Source organism: Elgaria multicarinata, chromosome 6 (assembly GCF_023053635.1).
Source record: "Elgaria multicarinata webbii isolate HBS135686 ecotype San Diego chromosome 6, rElgMul1.1.pri, whole genome shotgun sequence".
Lineage (NCBI taxonomy): Eukaryota > Metazoa > Chordata > Lepidosauria > Squamata > Anguidae > Elgaria > Elgaria multicarinata.
The window spans coordinates 46,131,683-46,159,607 of record NC_086176.1 but is presented as its reverse complement, the minus strand read 5'-3'; the positions used below and the strand labels follow the sequence as shown (position 1 = coordinate 46,159,607).

At 42.8% G+C, this 27,925-nt stretch overlaps 1 protein-coding gene across 1 annotated transcript in view; it reads right to left on the bottom strand.

Annotated features, from left to right (window-relative positions):
- TMC1 (transmembrane channel like 1) overlaps positions 1-27,925 on the bottom strand; it is a 126,920-nt gene that overhangs the window by 9,915 nt on the left and 89,080 nt on the right. Inside the window, exons 9-15 of the mRNA XM_063128759.1 lie at positions 18,312-18,454; positions 13,952-14,096; positions 12,289-12,483; positions 8,353-8,532; positions 4,945-5,097; positions 3,335-3,463; positions 676-743 (exon numbers count right to left, since the gene is read on the bottom strand). Of these exons, the coding sequence (XP_062984829.1) occupies positions 676-743; positions 3,335-3,463; positions 4,945-5,097; positions 8,353-8,532; positions 12,289-12,483; positions 13,952-14,096; positions 18,312-18,454 (1,013 nt within the window). The remainder of the gene's footprint in view (positions 1-675; positions 744-3,334; positions 3,464-4,944; positions 5,098-8,352; positions 8,533-12,288; positions 12,484-13,951; positions 14,097-18,311; positions 18,455-27,925) is intronic.

The window sequence follows — 27,925 nt, the reverse complement described above, 5'->3', positions numbered from 1 at the left end:
AAGGGACAGCAGGGTAGAAGGTGCATTGCTGTGATCCCAACATATATGTATGCAATTGCTTCATTGTGAAATGATGATGTAACATAAACACAGCAAGATAGTAACTTCAGCAGGAATCCAGTACTTCAGGACAGGTCTTATAAACATCAGAGCTTTTGTCTTCCTCCATCAGGAAAAACTTAGGCTTGCAGCCTTTGTATTCTGAAGGCTGCACAGTGGTGCTTGCCAGTGGTAGACTTTAAAGACAGGGATCCTTTTTGAAAGAAAAAAACCAACTCACACAGCCATGAAGTATTATTATTATTATTATTATTATTATTATTATTATTATTATTATTATTATTATTATTATTATTTCCTGAAGTTTGATTTTGCCCTGTAGGGCAAGCTTTTGTCACACTGGAAAGGTGACACCCAACATCCCTATATTGTCAAAGGAAGAGCCTTATTTCTGTTAATCCCAGTTTATACCAGTTTATTTCACAGCATCCAGTCATGGCTTCAGTTGAGTCACGCCACCACAATAAAACTGGTACAATGAAATGGAGCATCAAGACAAGAAATGAAAAGTGTGATTTTTCTGCATTTACATTAGAGGCCTTGTCATGCTGACAAGCCTTATCCCAAGCGGGTTGTACAGGTATGTCTTGTGGTGTTGCTTCAAAACACACTTACCAGATCATGCCTTGATTGAAGATCAGACCCAATACATTTCCACTAATATCAAATTCTGAATATGAAGGCTAAGGGAAAAGCACAGAAGATGCTCTTAGACTCGCAATAAATATTTGAAATGATATGCGACGATTAAAACAGTCATGCTGCAATCATTCTGCATTATGAATTTTGTTTCCTTGAGCATATGAACAAAACCCCAGAATCAGAAGCAATAATTCATATAGTGTGAGACAAATATTAAATTTAATATCCAATTGCCATCTCATTGTAGTTTTATTTTGTATTATGTTTTGTACAATTCTAGGTCCTCACAGTGCTGGTATAGTTATGATTGAATCCAATGTTTGATTTTTTATATAAAAAAATGTTTGTTTTGTTGTTTTAATTAAAGAAACAACATACTACATAAATGTTGAATAACATCAATATCATATCTATATAACATAATCAAACTTAACATATAAGTGCACCCCCCACCTCGGGATCTCATTCCTGATTCCAAAATCTCATACTTTCTTCTGCTGGTGGTTTCCCACTTCCCTTAGAAAACACAAATATTAGGAACCGTTTCCAAATTCCTTCAAAATCATTTGTTTTAGCTATACCTCTTCTCCATTTAATATTACAAGTCAATTTATCATTAATAGCTATTGGTTTGTTTTTTAAAATCACAAAACATGCAATAACAAGCTTTTTTTTACATTTCAAATTACAGACTGTGTTAGAAAGTTCAAGATCAGTTGAAGATTACAATCGCAGAACTGGGTTTTTCCCTCTTCTCTCCTCCCTCTTAACATTGCTACACACAAATCTCACACGCAACAGACTTCTATTTATTATCGTTGCTGAATCCACATAGGTAGTAAAGTACTCCACAAAGAATAGGTTACATGTCCCTTTAATTTGGGTTAAATTAAAGGGACATGACAAATATTCGCAGTGCTGATAGTGTGGAAATGGGGGCAGAGTTCCAACCTAGCACCACTTCTAAAAGTTTTGGTTTTTTAAAGTATGTTAGAACTCAAGAAAGAGGTGTAAACAGCCCTTTCTATAGCTACCAACATTTTTCTGGCATGGATTCCTGTGCATTGATCAACTGCATGATAAGCAAAAAATAAATAAATCAGCAGATGGACTTTTTTCCCTGGCATGCGGATGAAGTCTTGGGGAAAAGTCCATCTGCTGAATCTCTGCTTTTCACACTGCTGCAAATAAACCCACCACAGGAGCCCTGCCAAAAAAGTTATTGTCTGTAATAAACCTAAAATGCCTGCCTGGGCTCAGATGTTCTGTGTTGTTGGACCAGCACAAAGATTGTCAGAATCCCTTGGTGTATAATACTTTCTTAATTGTGATGTTAGAAACTGAGCGAATCATAGAGTCGTTACGCCTCGAATAAGGCATTAATCAATCATTCTGGGCTCATTTGGCGCCATTAAAAGGCAAATGCTTTGTTAGCACTGCACAAATAACAAACAATGTGCTGATAAAGTAAAGGCAAGGTGCTGCCTATCACGGAATCTTTCATGGCTCTCATTAAGAATATTAGCACCAAGAATGGCTTGAGCCAGAAGCAGTGGTGTCCTGGAACAAAGGCTCATAGGGTCGAAGCACCAGGACATTTGGATTAGAAGGGACAATCATGAGGTGGAGGCTGGTGGCTCTGATTTCGGTGAGCTTTGATCCCATCCTGGGCTTTAGTCAGAACCAGCAAAAGCTCTAAAGGAGCTATCCAGGGTGCTGAACCCTTGTGTACGAATGGGACGTGTGAATGGGGCATGGCTGCATGAATGGAAGTGTGTGTGTGTATGTGTATGAATGGGAACTTGCCTCATTCCACCCCAGTGCAACCTGAAATCTCTTCCTGCCCACTCCCATGACTATAACCAGTGGAGGCTGGTGGCTCTGACTTCTGTGGGGCTGTGAATCCATTCTGGGTTTTAATCAGAACCAGCCAGAACTCTAAAGGAGCTATATACGATGCTGAATCCTGTCCCCAAAAGCACCTTGGATGTCTGTTTTGACCCTTAGAGCCTTTCTACCCATGGCATTTACTGTGCACTCATCATTTCTTACACATGGTCATTTCCGAGGAATTTCCTAAACAGGAAAGTCTAGTATTGTTTCTGAACGGCATTATAGAAATGTAGTGTTATTGTGCAATAGGGCTACACCACAGTGGTTGTGTAATGGAACTTATGGAGAGGAAGAGAGGAAACCCCCAGAAAAAAATATATGTAAAGGAGCCAAAGAAGGTGCAGGTTAAAGGCCTCATGTAGAAAATCCCTTAAGTCCCATTCATGACACCATACAATACAAATCTTTTTTGGAGTTGGCTTTTGAACATGGAGTTCTTCCAATAAAGATTTGAATACCAGGCTTTTAACTTTGAAGGAGGTTTTCTCATGCAGTATTATTCCACTAAAGATCAGCTCATAGCATTACATTCCTAAAGAAGGATTGAAGTGCCCAAGTTACATTGCTCAGGGTTGTGAACCTGGCCCATCTCCTATTCATTCAATACAGAACTCTTCACATACTATAGTGCTGCATACAGTAACAATTGATCATAATGATAATTTCAGGACAGATTTCTTAGAATAGTACTAAAAAAGAAAACCAGAAAGTATGAGACAAGAAGAAGTTGAATACTTACAAAGCCATATTCCAAGTCCCAGCACCAACAGTAATTGAAAAACCTGACAAAGACAGCTTTTAGGAAATCTCCAATTAAAATGGTGACGTAGGTCGTCACAGTGTCAGAGACTGTTAGCCGCACAAATTCCTGCAGAAACAATGTTTTCCATTTTTTAGAAGAAGCAGTGCATTGGGTTGTCTTTTCTATTGGCAAACACCAAAAGAACAGCATCACAACTAACTCCCATTCATTTCAATGGGTTTACTCTACATAGGACTAACATTGGATACAACCCATTGTTTCAAACTGGCCATCGGGATATTATAAAAGAACATCAGCTTCTTCATGTAAACTCTTAAAGTATAGTGTTGAAAAGTGTTTTGTCAGCAGAATCATCTTACCAGTTTCTGTAAAATTTCAAAAATATAGAATACATAACATTCTCCATAGCCTTCGCCATTCTATTTTTCAGAAGTGATTAAATTTCTTGTGTGTTGTAGTAGATCACGGGTGTAAAACCTCTTTCTGCACAAGAGCTGAATCCCATTTTGGAGAAACTCTTTGGGGCCGCATTCCAGTGGTGCACAGGACCAAAGGCAAAAGGTGCAGGGCCAAAATGCCCCCAAATACCAGCATATTTTAGCTCAAAGTTTTTGCTGCCAGTAACTAAGCCTTAGGCATAGGTGTGCACACAGGGTGTGCCCAGGCACACTCTAATTTCCCAGGGCCACCTCTGATTTCCCACACACCCCACTGCTTGAATTGGTCTCTTAAGGAGGATGGGAAAGTGTGGCCACTATTAGCATCCCCAGGGAACTACACACTTTCTGGAGGCTCCAGAAAGCATGCTTTCCAACCCCCCATTGTTCGAGTTGGGGCTGGGGGGTGGGGGCGGCGAGAAAGCGTGCTTTTCCCTCCTTTGCTCCAGTTGTGGCTTTTAAAGTGCACACCCTAAGGAAATGAGCTGTGCATGCCTATGGCCATAGGAAAGCCATTCAAAGCTTTCAGAATGGGGGGAAGTGTCACAAAAGCTGGAAAACCACCCAAGAGTATGCAGATAGGGAAAGGGCTGGGGCCTCCAGGAAGGACTGATTGGGACTCTTGGAGGGCCAGATTTGACCCCCAGGCCTGAGGTTCTGCACCCCTTAACGATGTCATGGCCAAGCTGGACACTTGTAAACATTACAGGCAGGGCAGTGGGAATCACGCAACACGGAGAGATTTTTTCAGTAGCATCCCCAGGGGAATTAGAGTGTATGATCTGATCCTGTGCCATGAGCCAAGAAAGCATGACTGGATCACCTCAGTTCAATGTGGGGCTGAGCGCTGTCTGGTGCCCAGTGAGAAGCCATTCCATGTTAACCAGGAGAAAATGTTTGGGCCGGCCCTACCATCAGGCAGAGTGAGATGGGTCAAAAAGGGCTGTGGATTTGGACTGAGAAAGTGGCAAAACATCCTTGCTGCTTTTTTCCAGTTGTGAGGATGAAACAAGAGCCCATGCTGTGCACAGGTTCAGCGCTCTGCAGTTCCAGGCATAACGAAGGATGGTATGAGAAGCTGAGACCACGAGGTCATATTCTTATGAGTATAAGGAAGCAAGCATCATTCCCAAAGTCTCACAGCCTTACCTGACCAACCATGGTTTCCCAACACGGGCCTCTCGGGACATCTGCAAGGTTCACATGGACGGGAGGACCAGTGACGTTTTCTGGAATTGTCCCATTGTACAAGTTGGTTAACCAAATGGTCATGTTCTGCACCACAATCTTCTCTTCTTCCAGCTGGGAAAAATTAAACACGAGTTTTCTCCTTCAGCCCAACAGCACAAACCCAACTAGCTCATATCACACAGAACTAGGATAGGGTTGTAGCAAAGAAACTGACTATAAACTTAGAAGTCCAACGTTTAGTTGATTTCTCTAATGAAGTTCATAGGCTGAATTAAGAAAGCTGGTTTCACTCACCCCTCAGTTCGTCATGTACAACATGGGAACAATAATACTGACCTATCATTGGAGTAATAGTACTGATTATTACCTTAGACAGGTATTGAAAGGATTATTGAGATAATGTATCAAAAGCAACAGAAGAATCTTGTGACCTTTTAAAGACTAACACCTTTATTATGGCATAAGCTAAGCTTTTGTGGATGTGAGTCCACTTCATCAGCTGCATGAATTCCTCCTTCTCTTACTGCAGGGGTGTGTATGTGTGTGTGTGTGTTGTATTATATGTTTGGAGAGGAGAATTGTAGCAGTAAGGTCAGAAGAAAATGAAGTGGAGAAGTACCCCCACCCCCACCCCACTCAGCCATGTCTATCTATCTATCTATCTATCTATCTATCTATCTATCTAAGGGCTCATCTACACCAAGCAGGATATTCCACTATGAAAGTGGTATATAAAAGGCAGGAGCCACACTACTGCTTTGTAGTGGTATTGAAATGCATTGATAACTGTTGGGGCCCATTGAGACATACCATATACCACTTTCATACCAGTATATCCTGCTTGGTGTGGCTCCTGCCTTTTATAAACCGCTTCCAAGCCGCTTTCATAGTGGAATATCCTGCTTGGTGTAGATGAGCCCTAACACACACATCTGCCAACTGAGGATAACATTTCATGCATCTCTTAAAGTGCACTTTGGTCCATAACATGCCATAATAAATGTGTTAGTCTTTAAGGTGCCACAACATACTTGGTCACAACATAGGGCCTTGCTAGACCTGTGTGATAATCCGGAGGAGAGGAGGGGAGATCTCACGTTAGGAATAACGCGAGATCTCGCCCTTATTCAGACGGGAGCCGCGAAGAGCTCTGGAGGAGAACCGTCGCGGCTGCCATTTTTTAATTTTTTTTTAAGCGGCAGGAGCCACAAAAGGTAAGTAGGGTTTTTTGTTTTTTTAATTCTCTGTTCCCATCCACCCCCCCCCCACAAAGTCCAATCCCCGCCCACCCACCCAGGCCCCGTTCTCCGCCCCCACCACCCATGAAGTCCGATCCCACCCATCCTGTGGAGCACTGCGGCCTGTCCGCTGCTTTTCCCGGCTAGTCAGGAGTAAATCTGGTAGCCAGGAAAAGTGGCGGACCTGGCTACATGCCCGCGGTCCTGGCCTCAGCCCGACCTGAGGCCGGGACCACGGGAAGAACCACGCTACCAGCAGTTCCCATTAGCGCGGTGCCAGGGCGGCATGACCCCTGCCTGAGGCCGGGATCCCCTGTGTGTGGTTTGGATGCACAGGGACGAGCACAGTCCTCGCACCGGGCTAACGCCTGGTCTAGCAAGGCCCATAGACTAACATGGATCCCGTCTAGAAACTATGTACATCATCATCATCATCATCATCATCATCATCATCATCATCTCTGGGACATCCCCTGGAAACCATATAATACTGGTTTTAAAATCTTAAAGTGCTGGTTCTCACCCTTAAAGCCCTACATGGTCTTGGTCCACAGTATCTTAGGCAGTGCCTCCTCCCCGGTATTCTAGCCTACCACTGAAGGGCCTTGGGGAGTCATCTGCTGCGACTGCCTAATGTGAGATCGGCACTCACACGCCAGAGGGCCTTTTCCTCTGCCGCTCCTCAGCTGTGGAATGACCTGCCGGTTGAAATGCGCCTGCTGACCTCTTTGAATGTCTTTAAGCAGGCACTGAAGACTGTATGATTCTGGCAGGTCTTCCCTTTTTGGAATCTTATTGCTGACTGTTATATATTGTTCTTTATGCTGAATGGTTTTATTGATTGTTTTATCATTTTAAATTGTTTTCACTATTTTTATGCTACTCATGGTATTTTATTGATTGTTTTTATCATGTTTTAATTGTTTTAATTTTGTATGCTGTCTAGGGTATTTTGTTATATAGGCAGGGTATAAATTGAAATTACTATTACTATTATTATTATTATTATTATTATTATTATTATTATTATTATTATATTTTCTTGCTTGTGGCAGTGTTTCTAGACAGACATGACAGGCTTTGCCAGATCATGCTGTCTTTTACTGATTCAGGAATTTCCTGACTATTGAACAAGTTTTAAGTATGACTGCTTTCTGGATGTTGGTGTGGATGTATTTTGGCAGGCCCAGTTTCTGAAGGCTCTCTATAGTTTTTTGATGGGATGCTAGTGACTGATGTGACTAATTGGATAATTGTGACCTTTTCCTGTTGCCATAGCTCTTTATTGTTCATGGCCAGTGATGCATATTTTTCTCTCTTCTCCTCTTCCTTTTCTAAAGCATTTTTTGTCATTAGGTATTGCTATGTCGATAAGGTATTGTGTTTTTCTTTTCTTTTTTTGTCTATAACTGTTATGTCTGGTCTGTTGCAAGGTGCTGTCTTGTCCGTATGAATTGTTCTGTCCCACTATATTTTATGACCTGCATTTTCCAAGATTGTTTCGGGTGACTATGTATAATATGATGTAGGTCGTTTGATGAGGATGAATTTGATGGCCAGTTGTTGGTGAATTACTTTTGCAGCTATATTGTGTCTGTCCGGTTTTTTTGCAGCTGTATTGTGTCTTTTATTTATTTATTTATTTATTTATTTATTTATTTGGACTCACATCCTCTCCCCCGAAAAAGACTTTTCTTCCTTCTAGGCAGGACACATTGGTGAAGCCTTTCACATTTAGCAACAGAAGAATTCAAAACATGATGTCCCCAATCCAGATGAGCCTTTCATTGTGTCATTGCCCTGCCTCATTCACAGATATATATTTTTCCCCAGGGGCTCCAGACGATGCCATTTTCAATTTGCAACCCTCTCATGCTTTCTCGCCACTTCTTCAATCTTTTTTCCTTACCCTCAAAAAATCCACAAAGGAGGAAAAGACAGAAGAGCTGCACAATGTCTTTGGATTTCTACTGCAAGGAGCCCTCCATCTTGGGAGCAGCCCAGCTAGTCAGAATTGTAACTGAAACAAGTTTGTCTCTACTAATATGTTCTACTGGTTTCACTGGAACGTATTCATAACCTTCTGGAGTTCAAAACATCAGACTGGTGGAACCTGCGTCTTACTTGCCTTGAGATTGATTTCATCCATGAGAGCAATAATGAACGTATATAGGTTGCCCAGGAAAAGAGCGAAGATGCGTCCCAGCTGCCATCGGAGAGCTATTCGAGGGTGATAGTTTTCCAGGGCACTGATGACATCAAATACAGTGGGGCAGAACATTCCCAGAAGGGACATGACCATGTTCACCTGTGGGGATTGCAAACAAGGTTTTTAAAAAATCCCATTACACGCTCATACGTCATTCCACTGCTTTTAACTGATGTAACACAACGGTGATTTTTACTCTAAGATACGCATGTTCAACGGGAATAAAACTATGGCCATCTGTTTTCTTATTTGGTACTTATTTTCATATCTGCAGGATACTTTAGCCCCCTTAACATGTTACATGCCCTGAGGAGGTCCATGCCTAGGCAAGGAGAGGGACTGGATTGCTGACCCTCCCTCAAATGTTGCGCAGCCAGGCTAGCACTGCACTCTGATGTCTACACATTAAGTGCTGACATCTGAAGGAGAGCCCCTGTGTAAGAACAGCTTGCTTTCATGGAGGGGTTACCCTTCATCAAAGGCATGTGCATGGGGTGTGCTGGGTGTACCCAGGCACACCCTAATTTTCTGTGGTTACCTCTGCTTTCCTGAAACCCCCCCTGCTGGAATTGGGGCTTTTAAGGAGGACGGGAAATATGCCTTGGAAAGTGTGCTTTTCCTCCACCCATAGCTCGAATCGATTGGAGCGGGGGGGGGGGGGGAGAAAGCATGTTTTCCCCTCCTCCGCTCCAGTCGGGTCTTTAAGGTACACACTCTAATGAAATGAGCTGCACACGCTTATGCCCTTCATACATCCATCCCCGATGAGTGGACATCCGGGTTTGGGGATAGCCTGACTGTGTGATGTTTTCAAAGCACTTGAAGAAGGCTTATGTGCTATTTTAAAATGTGCAGAAATAAAAACCGAATAAAATGAGCCATGATGACTAGGGGGACTTCAAGCGAATTAATGAGAGCTACTTGTTCTCTGCCTCACTTTCAGCCAGTGACTAAATGAAATGTCTAACGGAGATTATTTTAGTAAGGAGATACTTCAGGGATATGGATTGTTTGGGAGGGAAGCTCAGCTATATAACACAAACAAATAATTTATTGTTTGGAAAATCTCCTTAGTTACAATGCCTGGCCCAAGATGGGGAAAGTAATAATCTGTTTGTGCTTGCTCAGTGTTACCCAAGAGTATGGGATTCAGCCTTGATGGACAAGTTTACTGAACAAGTTCAGGAGTTGGGTGGAAAAACACAGCAGCAGGCCTGGCCCAAGACATTTTGAAGCTTGAAGCAAAGAATAAGATGGCTCCCCTTTCCATCCCATATACAAAAGCCGACTGGACTGGCAGTTGAATCTTACTCCAATACTGACCATGGGACAGTATCCTCCACTGTGAAGGCAGCAAGCTAGCTTAGCAGATGCAGGGAGGCTGCCTGGCACACAACTTTCACCTCCAAGACTTTGCTGCTGCCTCCCAGCATCTGAGGTGACCGTCCCTCTGCCTTGATTAAGGATGTCAGAGGAATCCAATTGTGGGGAGGAGCCACCTGGACTCCGTAATTCCTTCCACAAATTGGCCCATCTAGGTCTACAGCAAGTCGGAATAGCTGGCAGATTTTCTATATAGTATTTATTTATTTATGGAAATAAATAAATAAATAAATAAATAAGTCAAGGCAGATCTTTTGGAAGAACAATTAAGGATTTTGTATAATTATTAATTCAACAAAGATCTGTCTTAATTAATTACAATGTTCAGTTTTTGTTATGCATTTATATTGTACTTTCAGTTCTTCTTTGGATTTATATTTTTATTTTGTTTTATTTGGCTATATTATTTATTTTTTAAAAATGCAATTAAAATATCAAGGGTGGGGGAGATATATATCTGGACACTATCAGAGCTAAACATTCTTCCATATGGAATTACTCTAGACTAAACACCTACATTTTTATCTGTGATGAATGAATTAATAAATGAATTAGTCTCATTAATAATTAGTAATCTAGTCCCTAGTACCAATGAACCAGTAACAATAGCTGAGAATGCATCTTCTGAAAAAGAGGTTAACCACCATCAAGCGAAATCCTTAGCAGCAGACTGTGCAAGCTGGGAAATTATTGTCTATAAAGCCACTGTGATTTCTCAGCTTCGAAGTGACATTACGCTTTTTAATAAACAAGGCTGAGATTACAGCCAAGTCTAAACACTAGCTCTAACCATTCTCCAGCTTGCCAGCTCCATAAAGAATGTTTAATCCTGACTGCTTGCCATTAAAATGATATATTCATTACGAATGAACTGCTTAGTGCATATAAATCATGCTCTCCCTTCCCACGCTATGTGTGCAGTAATAACAGCCTTGTCTAACATCCCTGCTGCAGAAGGCAACTATAAAAGGCTATCTTTCATGCTAACATATTTTCATTTTTACATAATTAGCAGAATAATTAGAGGGAGGGGGTTATTTATTCATTGCAGTTGCAAAGCTTACATAGAATTCAAAATGAGCAGTGGCTAAATAGCTGAAGACCTCAGAATAACACAGTTGTAATACATTATCACTTTGTCTACTGCGAACTCAATGAGGTTTTTAAAGATCTTCTCATGTTATCCGAATTTGTTACCTGGCGTATTTTATTTATTTTCTGAATATAAAAAAAAAACAAAGACAGATCTCTTCCGGCAGGCTTACCCAGTCAAATTTTAAAATGTCTGGCTGTTATTTTAATAATGTATGAGTTTTATATGTTTTAATCAGTTTTATGTATTTTATAATATTTTTGAATTCTATGTTGTTTCCCGCCTCGATCCAGAGGGAGAGGCAGGTAAGAAATAAATTTATTCTTATTATTATTAAGCATTTATATCCTGACTTGGAATAAATATCAATAAATAAAGGCAGCTTACAACAAATTATTGGTTAACAACAATACACTGATAAAAAAATGTAATAAAGCATTTGATAAAATATCAGTAAAACAGCATGCTAAAATAGCAATGCAACAACAAATTAAAATGGAAGGAATCTAAAACAAAAACATAAACACACAGCCTGCATTATGAATGCCCCCCCCCCAAAAAAATTAGCACCCCCCTGGGCCAGATTCCTCTGAAGGATCAGCCTCCTCTATGCCAGGGACCTCTGCAGGCTTCTGGAGATTTGGATCCAGAGGCCTTGTTCTGCTAGCACAGGGATGCCACCTGTGGAATGGGACTTCTGGGTCCTCTTTTTCCCCTCTGCAGTCCCCCCTCCCACGTGCCCTCCAAATCTCCTCCGGAGGGTCCCCTGGAGTAGACACGTATTGGGTCACAGTCTAATTTAGTCCGGTTCCAAACCCAATGAATAACTTGTAATTGTAAATTTCTATATGTCCACTTTGGAAGGGAAGCTGAGTAATTCATAGCAGCCTGGCATAGCTGAGCCTAAAGAAGGACACCCCCCAAAAAATTTGTGATGGAGATTTTCTGTTCCTCGAATTCAGTTTTACACAATCTATGTGCAGCCACTATTCCCCTGATTAATCAAAGTGATTATTGTTGGTAAATTACGCAGACAAAATTTGGAGTTCTCTTTTGATCAATTTGTTTTCCAACTCGTAATTATGGGTACTTCTAAATGAGGCTTTTAGGGTGTCCTTGACCTGCCTCCTTCATGGAGGTTTACAAGGGGTCCAGGCATCGTTGTCTTTTACTCGTGACCCTCCCATGTTTTCTTACCACTTCTTCTGCTTTCCCCCCCTTAATGCAGAAGATCTGTTAAAGAGAAAAAGATGGAACATCTGCACAATGCCTTCCGACTGCTAGCACTAAGAACCCTCCGCCTGGAAGCACCCTGACAACTCTAGGCCCATGTCTTCTAATTACATCTATTTTAGAAAGCAAAGTGTGCTGGAACGAACTTCATTTCTCTCCCACCATCCATAGTTTTCAAGGCCTTCCAAAGCAAATTGTTGGGATCGCCTCACAACAAAGTAGATGAGATAACCACTTCCGGCCAGGGTGCAGAAGGCGAAGAAATTCGCAAGAACCCTCAGGAATCGGGTCAAGTGGATGTTCTCTTCTTTCCGGCTCTCCTGTTCTTCCACAATTGCTTCCTGTACTTATTAGAAACAAACAAGAAACACGTTTCATTGTAAGTGAGCAAACCGAGAAGGATCATGATGGAAGCCTTCATGATCCAGGGCCAAAGTATTTCAATGTCCTCACTGTGGACATTCTTACGAGGATTTGCTCTGTGTCACTTTTGCTTGAGGGGTTTGGCTGGGTGGGATTTGGGACAGAGCCTTATCAGAGCTGGAACCAAGTTTGTAGAACTCTCCCAGTGCCTCATGGAAAGACCACTAGGCTTTGTCTCTTATGGTCTTTAAGCAAATCGTAACAACGTTCCTGTTTGGAAGACATTCTTTAAAGTCTGCTGCTATGGACTGTGTTATGGTTATCTAGCTCTAAGGGCATGTCTACACAACTCGTTATCCTGGGGATTGCCCCTGGATCATCCTTGTGCATCCACATGATGCACAGGGGATCCTGGGGGCAGGTAGGGATGATCCCTCCCTTTCCTCAGGATAACCTGGATGGCTTTAATCCTGACTTTTCCCATAGTTCTGTAAACCGCCCAGAGAGCCCTGGCTATGGGAGCGGTATATAAGTTTAATAAATAAAATAAATAAATAAATAGTCTCAGGATTGTCCCGAGACCGCAGGACGTGTGGGCGGCCATCCCAGTTTCTTCTGGCTCCTTGCAAGTAAATGTGAGGAGCCAGGAACCGGGCACAGGGCTCCTCAGGAGCTCCATGCCCATCGGGGGTGGGAGGGAGGGAGCAGGATACTTTTTTAAAAAAACAACACCCTACCTTTATCGCAGGAGCACTCGTGCACTCTTTTTCGATTAAAAAACACAAAATGGTGAGTGCAACATCCTCTTCCTCCCAGGATGCCACGCACCATGTGTGGACTGAGGAGGAGGATCTAGCCATCACCATATCACGAGATCTTCCCCTTCCCCTCCCTACATCTAGACATGCCCTAAGCCTCTGATATTATTTGCAACTTCATTGTATAGATTTACCATGTTTACAACTCTGTAACCCTGGGGCTGTCTTCATGGTGCTGAGTTGGCACCACCCTCCCCTCAAACCCCATGGTTTTATTTACTGGGGTGGTGTAAGGTAATCCCAATGCCAAGGAGGGAGCATGGGGTTTCCAGCAATCATCTGGGTACTTGAGCCCCCCCTTCCTGGTGGAAGGCAACCAATAACTGGTTGCCTTCCATCAGGACCACCCACCCCCTGGATCGGCCCTGGAGGGAGGTCAGATGACAGAAGAGCTGTACTGACCTCGCTTCCACTGAAAAAGTTGGGCTAAGTCCCTGAGATTTTCAAAGCGCAGCTTCGCGGAAAAGCCCTGTGGTGGCTACGAATCTGCAGCTGCGTCATAGAACTGATGCAGCTCAGATTCACAGACACCATGGAGCTTTTCCCAATGTACACCCCCCCCCATCCCATGACAAGATATTATTAAATGCTTGATATCAGACTGAGCAAGCAGCGGGCCATATATTACCTTAAAGCTCGTTGTAATCGATGCAAACTTGTTATCTGCTGTTTCAGGATTGCCAATCAAGTAATCCCAGCTGGTGAACATTTTCCAGCTGAAGTTAAAACTTGTATCATCTCCACCGCCATCGTCGTGTGCATTCTTTGCCATTCTGAAAAGGCCAAAAACAGGTTTCATAACATGATATTTTAAACAATTTTTTAAAAATATATTAAGCATTCCTGAGAATACCTTAGGAGAGAGTGGAGGAGTAAGGTGTTCTTCAGTTTATAAGGGCTGTCAACTGATTAAAATGTTTGAACTGATTAATCAACTGCCTTTGACTGATTGTTTAATCAATCAATTAAATTTAATTGTATTTGCATATTGCCAGAATTTCAATATATAAGTGCCTTTTTAAGAATTGAATGAAGTATAAGATAAGTTACCATAAACAAATGCCACACCAATTAATTGAGCCCCATCAATCAAAAAGTTTAGTTGATTAATCTATGGATTAAACAGTTTCGTTGATTTATCTAATGGATTAAACTAATATAGGCTGCAATGCTATATTCCCTTTTCTGGGAATAAGCTCTACTGAATACAGTGGAACATACCTCTGAGTAAAAGAACAGAGGAAGCTGTCTTATTCCAGGGCAGAGTTTTTGTCCATCTGGCTCAGTATTGTCTACTCTGGCATGCAGTAGCCCTCCAAGACAGAGCTCTTCCCCATCACTTGCTCCCTGATCCATTTAACTGAAGATACCTGGAATTGAGCCTGGGACCTTCTACATGCAAAACAGATTCTCTACCACTGCACCACAGTCCCTCTGGAATGTATAGGACTGGGTGTCACAGCTTGAAGCCCTTGACAACACCCAGCATTTTTCAAATGTCATTGAAATTAATTGGGTTTGAGCAGGAGAAAATGATGTAACTTCACAAACTGGGACGTATCCCAAAGAGAATGAAAATAATGTCACATCACACCTTGCGTCACCAGAATTAAGACCGAAAGGTAATTCTCTTGGGCTCAGAAATAGAAAGATGGAAATGTTGACGGTTGATTTATACTGTAATGATTTCTGTCCATGTAATGTCAATGCCTTTTCCCTTTGTCTCTCCTGCTATCTATTCAGGCAATTGCAGGGGGGGAAATAACCAAACAAACACAACGCCCGCCATTACATTTGGAGTTTTGCACTGATCATATTGTTTTCTGTGAAATCATCAACCAGCCAAAGAATATAAGAGGATTTACTGTTAAGGTTATCTAAATATAGATCAAGATTATCTTGTGGCCAGATGGAAATTTAGCACATACAGAACATGTTCACCCAAGGGTATTCCTTTTGTTTTGCCCTCCGGGATTGCACTGCAAGGATTAAAAAAAAAATCAAAACAAAACAAAGCTGGGTGACTGGCAGCTACTCAGCAATAATTCCCTGGGAGGATTCTGTAGGAAGAATCTTCACAAATACAGTATCAAAGAAATATTTTTAATGGCTCCATCATAACTGGGTCAGAAATGTGTAACTTCTGCAGTGAATTTATTTATTTACTTATTTAGTCTCTTAATCAAGCATACTTGGGAACATTGGAAGTTGCCTTATACTGAGACAGATCATTGGACCATCTAGCCCAGTATTACGGACACTGACTGGCAGCAGCTCTCCAGGGATTGAACTTGGGACCTTCTGCATACAAAGCAGATGTTCTACCGCTGAGCCAGGGCCCATCCCCTTGGGAAGAGAAGAGACTGCAGGTCTAGTGTCAATGTATTTCAGGGTCATAAACAAAGAGATCCAGTCATATTGTACCCTTTGACCATATTCATTCTCAGTGTGTGTGTGTGTGTGTGTGTGTGTGTGTGTGTGTGTGTAGGGCAGGGGTACATAACCTGTGGCCCACAGCCCATATGTACCCTATAAGGCCTCTCTCAAATTTAAACATGAACTGGAACACAGCTAGACATTGAAATGCAAATGTCCCTGAAGTTGTAATATTTTTACACATCCCCCAAAATGCATATCCAAATTCATGTATTTGGAAGAATGCACACACAAAAATGCATTCGTTGGAAACAGTACATACAAAAAAACAAACCCTGTGTATTTGGGGAAATGCACACAAAAACACTTTATCCAATGGAACAGTTGCTTGCAAAAAAAACCCATACACACTCTTGAAAAAGCGTTTACAAAAATGCGTACATTTGAAATAAAATATGTACAAAATATGTGCATATTTTGAAAATGGCGCATGAAAGTATGTACACATTTTCATGTGGAGTATAAAAAAAGAAGAAGCAATCCGATGTCAACAAAATGGAATGGACCTAAGAAAAACCTAGCTTGATAGATCAGCCCATTCCTAGCTACAGCCCTTTCTCTTATCATGCCCAAAGTGACTATGAAACCAGTCTCTACAGCTTTGAATTTAATATCTTAAGTATGGCTGATATTTTTGGACTTCTAGCAGTGTGTACGGCGGCACTGCATGTGGCAGAATGTATAAATGAGGGAAAGTCCTCTTTAGTTCATACTGTGGCAAAGAATGGTGGGACCAAGCTTTGGGCCATCACAGTAAGCCACCCGTGGGGCCACATTTTAAATATGTCAGTGACGGCTTGTCATATCATGGGAACCCAGACAGCAGAAGCTTCCATATCCAAAATGTTGGCTGGTGTGCATTGTGGTGCCCTGTGGCTGGATTTAATCCATGGTGGCTAACCATGACATGTGAACTGACCAGGTTCAGATGATCGTTGCCACCCACAGTGGCTTAAATAAGCCACTGTGGTTTGTGGCATGTGCCAGTGCCCATGGGAGCCCATTCTGTAACCCACCCACCCCTGTATCATCTGAACATCGTGAAGGGGGGTTGTTGGCATGATTAACAAACCACCCACAACCCTAAATCAGCTCATGGCATCTGGGTGATTTGTTCATCACGACAGCAACCCACCCTCAGTTTGTTTGGCCAACACAATAACCTACGAAAGGGGGTAGGTTACAGAACGGGCACCTGTTGGCACCTGTCACATGCCACAAACCACAGTGGCTTTTTGAAGCCACCCTGGGTGGCAATCAACATCTGAACATGATTTTCAAGGAGAAAGCACATGTGGAGTTTATACTTTCTTCTATAGCACATTAATTCTTTTTACACCTCATGGTACTAATGTTCGAAAACAACTGCTCAAGGAAGCATAAGCTGACCATTTCAATTCTTGCAGATAAGCCATTTACTATTCATTGTGAGTTATGATTCTTCACCATATATTCCTGCCGTTCCTTCCTGCCACCCACCCCATCCCAGCCATCCCACTCCCTGCCTTTGCAAGGGAAGATAAAGAGGAAGGATTGTAATTTCTGGGTGTTACTTGGCACTACAGTAGATAGGAAGCTTTGTCAAAAAAGAAAAGAAACATTGACATCACTACTGCCTTGGTTACACATTTGATTCACACTTTTTTTGCTGTGAGGAAAATGTGAAGCTATTTTAGTAGAAGTTCTTTCCCCCAACTCTCCCAAACTGTGAAATTCTATCCAGTATGAATAAATAAATAGTTTTTGGCTTTAAATGATAAATAACAGCAAAATAAATTCAGGACGTCCTGCTCAGTTTCCATCCCCTCCCACCCACCCCTCTGGCAACCAAGGCTCATCCGTCCTGCTGTTGAAGATGTGACTCAAGGAAAATGTATTAATATAACAATATTCAGGAAAGGCCTTCCACAAATCTTCCTTTTTGGGTTGTCATTAAGCTGACGCTGGGAAATGGTTACATTTGAATTTTAATCTTTTGCGATCTGGTGGGGGGGTCTTTATTAAAAAAAAATTAAAATGCTCAGAGAGAGCTGATTTTATGCATTTAGGTTTAAATCACTGTGAACTGCCAAGAGCCTTAGGGATGGAACAGGAAGGATAGAGTGGTCTAGCAGTTAGGTAAAAGTGCAGTTCGGGGTTATTTGGTGAAAAACAGATTGAGATTAATTCATTTAAATGTGTCCATCAGTTTGAAGACTGAAGTTCCACCTTCATCCCCATCCAGTCCATAGCTTTCCGGTCAAGAGGGTTTGAAGCCAGAGTTATTCCCGCGGAGAACAGAGTGTTCAGACTCCTTCCTCCTTCTAGCGGCTCTAGGGGTGCACCATGGTGGTAGCTGTGCCTAGTAGGGCCAGCAGCTGTGGCTTCACTCAGATGGGTCAACTCTGCTCAGTGCAGAACTTTGCTTGAAGGCTTTGCTGTATCACACTAAGGGTTATTGTAATTCTTGTGAAGCCAGCTACGTCAGCTAGCAATGAATAAACAAACAGGCACAGATCAATCAGACAATATGTTTCTCATTCGTTAGTACAGTCACACCAGAAGAAACTTACGTGCGGATGACAACCATGAAACTGTAGGCGATGCTGCCAACGCCAACCAAAAAGTAGGACAAAGGCATTCGGAACTTCAGCCACCCGATTGTTCTCTGGTTGTTGTAATAGCCATAAAAGAGCACAGAATATTGTGCGAAGCCCTGGAAAGTCAACAGCAAGCAGCAATTTAGGCATCTTTGCTTTGAAAAGCTTCCGTGTGACACTCTGCGGCACCCATGGGCAGACTGCAGCCTTGCAGGAACAACTTGGTTTTTGAGACACCAACCTGAGCCAGGTGGAAAAGAGTGGCCAGGGAGGTGGAATCAGTTACCCGCTGCTGCACCCCATGAGCTGACCTGCATGGGCTGGGGGCCTTTTGTTGTTCTGATTGTTAAACAGTGGGCTGCTGAGCCCCAGATTTTTGGAAGAAGAGAATCAAGCCTCCTCTTGATTCTAGGCTTTATTTGAAAGTACATCTTCACCATTGTCAAGTCTTGTCTCAGGTTTCTCAGCAGGAGCACCAGGAGATGGCAGCACAAATACAACCTAGAGATTGTCAGCGTGTTAAGCACTCAGAGAAGGGGTGCAGAACCTCCAATCTGGTTCAAACCCTCCAAGGTTCCCCATGTTGCCACACACCTTCACTGGAACTTACTAGGGGAGGAGGCATGCCAACACTTTGGTGCCACCACTAAAAACGCCCTGGCCTGTACACCTGCCCATACAACCTCTTTCAGTGACAAGACAACAAGCAGGATTCCGAAGCTTTGGGCTGGTTCATACGGGAGTTAAGCTCTAGATCCCAGGCCATTTAGGCAGTGGTGTAGCAGAGCCAAAGCTTGCAGGGATGAAGACTCAGCATTTTTTTAATAGCACGGACTCTGATGCCATCTGCCACCCACACCTTCCATTTCCCTGATCCCTCTGAGCTTAGCTGCAATCCTCACAGAAGCTGCCAGGAAATGAATTTTCCAAGCATCAATGTATTGTTCCATGTATTGTTCCATGCAAAGTATTTTGAGGTGTCTTAGGCCATAGCTAGACCTAAGGTTCATCCCTGGATTGTCCAGGGGTCAAACCTGTTCATCTAGGTGACCCACAGGGGATCCAGTGCTCAAGCAGGGGCGAACCCTGGATGATCCCAGGATAAACCTTAGGTCTAGCTGTGGCCTTAGTCTCAAATGGGCAATTAAGAACAATTCACTTTACAACTCTGTTGCTGGTGGAGAAAACTCCTAGAACTGGGTTGCTGATATGGATCAACACAGCTGCCTGCAGTTTTGGACTTGCCTTGTGTGGTGTGGCTATGGAGACCATCATGATGAGTGCCTGCACTTATGACTATACCACTCCACCACTGCATTTAGGGCTTTAAGATTAATACCTGCACTTTAAGTTGAGCCCAGAAAAGTTAGGCAGCCAGTGTAGTCAGTAGAAGATCAGAGTTATACAACCCGGTCTCTGGGCTTCAGTCAACCTTGTGACAGATGCATTGTAGCTCCAGTTCCTTGCTGGCTTTAAAGGCAACCAGACAAAGGGAGCACTGTAATCCAGGCTAGGTATAACTGGGGTATAACTGGTCGATGCTAGGTCTGATTTCTCTAGGGAAGCCTGCAGCTGGATAAGAGAAGCTAGCCAAAAGCACTCCTGGCTACCACCCCAGGAACACCCCGAGCATCATACCTGGTCCTTCAGGAGGTGCTTGCCTCCATCCAGAACAGGCTGTACATCTAAACCCAGATCTGTAGAACTCCATCAAAAGCACATCCCTCTTATTTATTTATTACACTTCTATACTGCCCAACAGCTGAAGCTGTCTTGTCCAATGGTCATCGTTTAGTTGGAAGGGGGAAGGAATGAGCAAACATCACCTGAGCTCACCCTAGAGGCAATGCATTGCTTTCTCCATCCTTTATGGATGTTGGGCTTTCAATGCATTTATGCCTCCTGAAGAACAGGAGAGCACATCATTCCATAAGCCCGAAATCAGCAACTTTTGGGAAACTCAAACCAGTATCTGAAAACAGTAATTCAGGGTCAATTAAAACATTGCAATCTCCTACAATTAAAACATTGCAATCTCCTAACATTGCAATCTCCTAGTAGGAAATAATGTATAACGTACTGAGTATGGCATGAATGTGCTTCTTGTCGTGAGTATAGAAATTGAACAGGCTGGGTTGGCATGATAGCGGGGGTAAAAGAAGAACCCATCATTGGTTCTTTCCCTACTCCTGTGCATGCCAGTTGTGTGACAGTGTTTTACGTTATTACTGATGATGCAGTGTGGATTCCTGTGTTGTCCCAATCTGGAACATGGTGTGGAGGGGGGTGACTTCATACTCACTCTACAACCCACAACTTGCAATAGATATAATATGGACGCTACCATCACTGTACCGTTCACCATGTTTGAACAACACAAGCCACACTGCATCATCGGTAATTATGTAAAATTAATCCATACGACTGGTACGCATGAGTAGGGAAAATACCAACAATGGGTTCTTTTGCACCCAGGATTGTGTGAACCCAGTAGATGGAATAGATGCCCCATCTGTGTATTTGTGTAGGATTTCATATTGTTATGCCTACCCTACTTCTCTGAGTGGTGAGGAGATGCAGGGGTAGGGTAGCCACTTAGGCATCAACCCCAAAAAAGCAGAAAGAGGACACAGATGTACATACAATTTGCATCTGCTCTTTTATATGTGCAGATCTGAATTTGGAAATAGTGTCTCTCATTTAAATAGGAACACAGTACAACTCACCTTAGTGCAAAATACTGTGAGCAGGTGACCTGTAGGCCTGCTCAGTCTGCTGCCCAGGTGCTAAGCATTGATGGGCAACTTCAAGACCTCTACTCTTCTGTCTTATGATACGTTATGAATCAAATGGGCTTGGACTGGACATGCACAGGATGCCTTCAAACAGAAGACCTTCCTCTGATAATCCCTTCAAACTGAAGATTGTCCTCTGTAACATAGGACACATGGCTATCCTATGGGTCCAGTGCTTACCCAGGGTTGTCTTCCTTTGGAAGGAGATCACTGGAGAATTATTGGTGTTTTGTCACATTTGCGGGTCAGTTACGTGTAATTTCCCTAACAATGGAAATTGTTAGGGAAATATGCCCTACTACCCCTTAGTAGCTGTGCAGTGGCGCTGCATTGCTTGTATGACGCAGCTGCCAACTCGCAGCCACAGCAGTGTTTTTCCTTCAAACCTGCTCTTTTTCATGATGTCCTTTTACCACGACTTTTGCTGTGAGGCCACCACATTGTTTCTCCCATCTGTCAGTGCTGGCTTCAGTTCGGGGGTCTTCCCAGGAGCGGGTCCCAGTCCAGGGTAAGCCCTGGAATGCAGGGAATTGGGCAGGGGGCAGGCTTGACAAGCAGGAGGGCCTCCGGAAAGCCCATTGTCCCTCCTGCCTTCCAGTTTTAGCATTCGTGCCCTGCAGCACCAATGCTGCAGGGTTTGGGGGAGAAGCAGCTGCAAAGCAACGGAATATAGACACCCCCAATATATCTTTTCTGCAACTTAGCCAGCACCACAGGTCCTTCAGAAATGTTTGCAGTCATCCTGATGCCATTAACCCTTGCGTCTCTCAAATCCCAATCTTACAACAATATGCTTTCAGCAGATGCACTCTTTCCTAAGTGGAGATTAAGCTCTCCATAAGAAATTGTAACATATGCTCTGGGGTTCATTATAAGAACCAGCCACTAGATTTTATTCATGCAGTGGATATAACAGATTAACCCCCACCCTGAGTCGAGGGCACTCTTGATTGATCTGTGCGGCATGGAAGGGCCAAGCCATGCGGGGCTTTATAAATCAAACCCAGCACATAGGCTGGTGTCTGAAAATCAATAGGCATAACTAGATCTACTAAATGATATGCCACTAGGGGATGGATGGGTAGTTAGTTAGATAGCTATCATATATAAATCATTTTATAAATGAAATCGCGGTTGCTTTCCAAAATTAAGGAATAAGCTGAAAATGCCTGGTGAAGGCAAGCAAAAATAATTGACACGACTGGATAAGGATTTCCTCCAGCCCTTTTTGTTGCTGCGTTGTACCAGCGGGAACCGCTCCACCTCTACGGAAGACCACTCCTTGAGGAACATCACATAGTTGCCAGGCTTCCAAGTGGCCATAACAAATTCAAATCAGACAACAGAGTTCAGCGTGTGCCCTCCTAATCTGCCAATGGCCTGAGGATGAATTGGAAAGGGTTTTAATTGACTGTGGCAACGCAGAGGGGCTTAGATCTCTCACAAGCGAAATGCATCCCCTGCCCTTCCCTTCTGCTGTTTAGCTGCTGGTTATTTCTTAAAAGTAAACCATTAGTAGATTAAAATGTCAATAGGCTAACATCCTTCTGTTTCATTTAATCGCCAGCCATGCATTTGATGTATTGTGACTGTCAGGCTGCCTGAGAGGAGTCGCAGGGTTTGCCTGCTAAGCCTCATTTGCAACCCTGGCTGTGGCGAAAATGAAATATTAACACATGACAAGTAAATATGAATAGATTTCTGCTGTGATTATCAATCTGTTTCCTCAGTTACGCTGCTGCTGACAATGTCTCCACTGGGGAATTATGAGACTCTGAGGTCGTCAGTGTTTTAATTATTTGCCGAACATCAACGGTGTGTGAAAGGCATGCCAGAATTGCCACAGAACCAGTATTATTATTTGTCTGGTGCCTGACAGTGCCCTAAACAATCATTACCCCGGATGTATCATGATCGGGATGAACTAGAGGCTGAACTATACATGACATCAAATGCATCTTTACCCTCAGTTCTTTTTTAAATGATCAGCCAGGGGGTGGGGGGTGGGGTGGAGATGGCAGTGTGCTGATATTGTGTTATTTCATAGACACAGAGCATACAGGATTGTGCTTGGCTTGGTTTTAATTGGTCATTTTGGCCTGTAGTTATTTATTTAAGCTCCCTACCTTTCAGTTTCCGAACCTTTCAAGAGAGACTACCATTTCAGAATAACAGCAAAACAACACAGCATTCCAACATTAAAGACTACAAAAATGAAACATGAATAGATGAGACAGTAAGCCTATATACACCAGTTGCTTGGGAACATGGGCAGGAGGGTGCTGTTGCACCCGTGTCCTGCTTTCTTGGTTCCTGGTCCACAGCTGCTTGGCCACTGCATGAACAGAGTGCTGGACTAGATGGACCCTTGGTCTGATCCAGCTCTTCTTATGTTCTTTTGATATGTCCTGCCTTCGAGCCTTCAGATCTAGGTTGTTGCGACCCTCAGGATTTGACTTCTTGCCTGCCTCTGGTCCTTTTGACTAGAAACTGACCTGTGTCCGCCTTGGACCTTACTGTCTACCTTTGGCCCCTTCAATGGACTCCTTGCAGGTCTGAGCTTACTAGGCCTTAACAGTTGGAAGCTTAGAATCTGGCTCTGCTTTCCTTTCCTGGTTCACTAAAAAATATGGCATCCAAAATCACTCTTGCTGGCGCAACTCTCAAAGCTGTGCCTTGCTAAATGATGTGTTGCCAATTCACCAGCTCCCTGGGGCAGGTTTCAAATCCACATCTCCTGTTTGCTTTGTCCCAGGAAGCTACCAGGAAGCCCCTGATGCTGCCTTCTCCTGCAAGTTCCTTGTCCTGGAATAGTAACTGCTGTTTTTTGGAACTAAAGGATTACTCTGTAAATATTGAATGGTAATGTCAGAAACAATGTCTGTAATCAGCCAAGCTTGCTTATGTATGCTTGCACATGGGGTCATGTGTATGCAGTAGATTACAAGCACGCACCCAGTGGTGCTTTCATAGCCCTTTTCCAAATTGCAACCCACACCGGCCATATCACAAATGGTGTTTTAAACTCCCATTGGCCTTAAAAAATCATCTTGCTGTGGAGTGTGCAAGAGCAGCTTTTTCAGGGGGGAATATAAACGAAAGAATGTATGTGCATAGTTCTTCCCATCATGCTTCCTTGGATCACCACTTCTATCTTAAGTCATGATTCTCTGCCAATACCCTTGCTGGCATTTGTCTTTAGTCAATCCCTGTTTAATGTGCAATTAGGAGCCAATTTTGATGTGGTGTTTTTACTCTACTAGGGAACAGATGTGACAGAGATTACATCAGAATGTGGCTTTTATATGAAAGATCTGAGAACGGATTACCACATTCTGGCCAGCTTCTCCTCCCAGATCTTTCCAGCCATAGGAATGTGTTTGTTTGTTTTTCATTTTGACATAACATTTCCTGTGTGAGAGAGAGAGAGTGTGTGTTTGTGTGTATAGTAATTACACAAGCCTTATTCAGGCATGAGTCTGTTTGCGTGTAGGGTTAAACTGGGTAGGGGGATGTGGTGGGGCACAAAAGCCCCTTCCCCAATGTCCCCATGCAGCTGGCTTCTGCGTAGACCTTCTCATGGTAAGCGCAAAAGTCTGAAGAGCATTCAAATGAGTGCACTTACAGAGTTCCTGTGATCAGAAATCCTGATAAGGCATGAATGTGCTTACACAGCCCTCTTCGGACCGTCGTGCTCAACATGCAAAGGAAGCAGGGGGGTGCTGGGGAGGGGCTTTCACGCATACCTACACCCCCCTCCCCAGTTTAGCTACACACAAGTGGGTGCATGCCTGAATAGGACTGCACATACAATACAAAAGCATTATATAGAATATAATTGGCCTTGAGTACATTGTTTTCTGGGCATTACGACTTGGCTCAATATTTAATCATGTCCTGATGGTTTTCTTTGCCCTCTGTTCTCCTTGTTCATTCCAGTTTAACTAGGAAAATGCCTGAACATAATTCAGAGCATCCAAAGTTTGCCTCATAATTAGGTTCCTTGGGTGACCATATGAAAAGGAGGACAGGGCTCCCGTATCTTTAACAGTGGTATAGAAAAGGGAATTTCAGCCGGTGACATTTTTATGCACCTGTTGAAATGCCCTCTTCATCACCACAGTTAAAGTTCCAGGAGCCCTGCCCTCTTTTGCAACTGGTCACACCTGCAGCTTTAACTGTTGTGATGAGGAGGGAAATTCACCAGGTGCTGCATGCATACAAATGACACATGCTGAAATTCCCTTTTCTGTCATCCTATCCAGTTAATTTGTATCTCCTTTACCCTCTACATTCTTGATGCACACATGTGCCCTGATAAAGCACTATCCAGAAATGAAAACAGTCTTCCTTCGTTGCTCATATGATTGCATCGAGGTGCTTTTTGTGCAGTGTTTTACTGATGCACATGTGTGCTCTTTCACACTGGTAAAAAAAAACCCACACAAAAAGAAGACAAAACTCTAAATACAATCACATCACATTGGCTTTAATGCAATGTTTTTCATAACGTATACAAAATATTGAGGGAAAACATGAAAGACCTGAAAGGCATGGTAAACTATGCATGCAAAATTCAGAATTCTTATTCCTGGGGTTTCTAACGTGGTGCCCGTGGACACCAACATGCCTGTGGGCATCTCTCTTGGTGCTTCTCAAGCTCCCTGCTTCTCCTAATGTTTATTTATTTCTTAAGATGTGTTATTTTTTTCCAATTACTGGGAGGCTGGCATGCTGCAAAGCAAAGTGATGTTCTCCAGCACTGTGTTTATTTGTATTCAGAAGCCTGGGTTGTTGTTTTTTTGAACCTCAGACCCTACGCACATCTTGTACTTAGGTTCTTCAGCAATTGACTTTTCCTGTAGCCTCATCAGTTTGCCTTCTGGGAAATAGGTGGTTTGTGACCAGTCATTCCCTCCATGTTCTCCATGTCATAATTCAGCAAGCCCCCCCTCCATGGCAGCCATTTTGTGAAAGTGCCCACAACACTCCCTCAAAATTCCAAATGTGCCTGCCAACCCAAAAAAGTTGGGGATGCCTGTTTTACACACTATTAAAAATGGAAATATTATTACTACTACTACTACTACTACTACTACTATGAAGAAGAAGAAGAAGAATTAAGAATTCCTAGTGCATTGGTTCCACTTCAAAAGCAAAACCAGTAGTGCAGTTAGATAATTTTAAACCCTGGATGTCATGCTGTGATGCCCTTCTCTCCAGACTGAGTGGTCTTATGGGGGAAGGAGGTGCTCTTTAGATGGTAATATGTATTGCTTCACTTACTTCAAAATTTGAAATGCCAGCCCTGCTGTGTTTAGACACCTTTCTGGTTTTTCTGCTGAGTGAAGAAGCCCTGAACATCTGCCCCAAAGTTGGAACATCAATTTCCAAGGACTAAGCTCAGATGAGGAGAAGTTTAGAAGCCTCACTATCCTCAACAAGAGCTCTCTTGCCACCTCAATCCACTGTCACATAAAACTGAGATGAGTTTACACTACTTACAGAGCAATCCTAAAATAGTTTACTTGTAAATTGCATTGTTCTCAAATGGGCTTAATCCCAGGGTTGCCAAGATAGGACTGAGCCATAGTCAAACTTGTGAGTATACCAAGTCTTGGGCTATTATGGCTGCATTGTAGGTTGACTTGATCAGATGTTAAAAATTACATTGAAGGATTTCGATTATTAAAGAAATATTGTACCACAGAAACAACCTTCCACTAGCAACATATTTGATGACTATGAATAAAGCACCCTACTTGACTTTATTAACCACAGATGAATCTACTGAATTCGTAATCTACTGAATTCTGAATTCCTAGGAAAATTAATGATACTTATTTGACAGCAGTTTATGTCTTATCCTCAGGGACAGGGTGGGACTCTCAAAAATATGGATATGATTGTTGATCCTGTATATCTGTTTTGTATAAAGACATTTTTACCGGAGTGTCCAAGCTCTATTATGAAACAATAGTTAGGAATGAAGAACCTCAGATATATAACCTGTTGCTCCTACACACCAACACACACATCCTTGGAAACATCTCCAGTTTTATACAAGATTGCTGGATGCTTACTTGCACTCCTCCTCATCTTTCGCAAACATCTAGATTTCAATAGTGCAACTAAGGTAGGGGTAATAGGGGTGCTTGCCTTGGGCACAACCTGAAGAGAAACACACAATGACCTTTTTGCTAATATTACATTAGGCAATGTTTTCCTTTACAGAACATTTAGGCATGTTTTCAAGTGGTAGATGAAAAAACTAGGAAGCTGTATGTTTGGAAGCTTAGTGAGGGCACACACTAGAGGCTATGGCACTGATCACTTTTACCTGAATTGGCTGCTGAGAGACTTTTCCCAACAACTAAAGCAAGTCCCCTTTGCTATTTGACCTAGCAGTGAAAGCATCAAGTTGGAACCAAAGCTAGCTTTCAGAAGTAAGCCAAGAGATGAAGGCCTGGAACCACAACCAAGATACACACACACACACAACCACACCAGAGCCAGGAAGATATTGTTACTCAGGTAAATTCCCTACCAAACCGAAAGTATTTTATTGCCTTTCTTGTCATTGACCAGCCTGGTCCGTTGGGGCCAATCCAGAACCTAGGAATGTTTGACTTCTAGGAAGATATTCCAGCTACAGTTCTCACTACATGGGGCAGCTGTGTACAGAAGTAAAGGTTCCCCAGTTCTATCCTTGAGTGTGGCCTGCTTTCTCTTTTGCCAACCTGTACAAGCAGCAGGTAGCAATATGTGTAAGTAGCTGCCTCCCCATTCTAA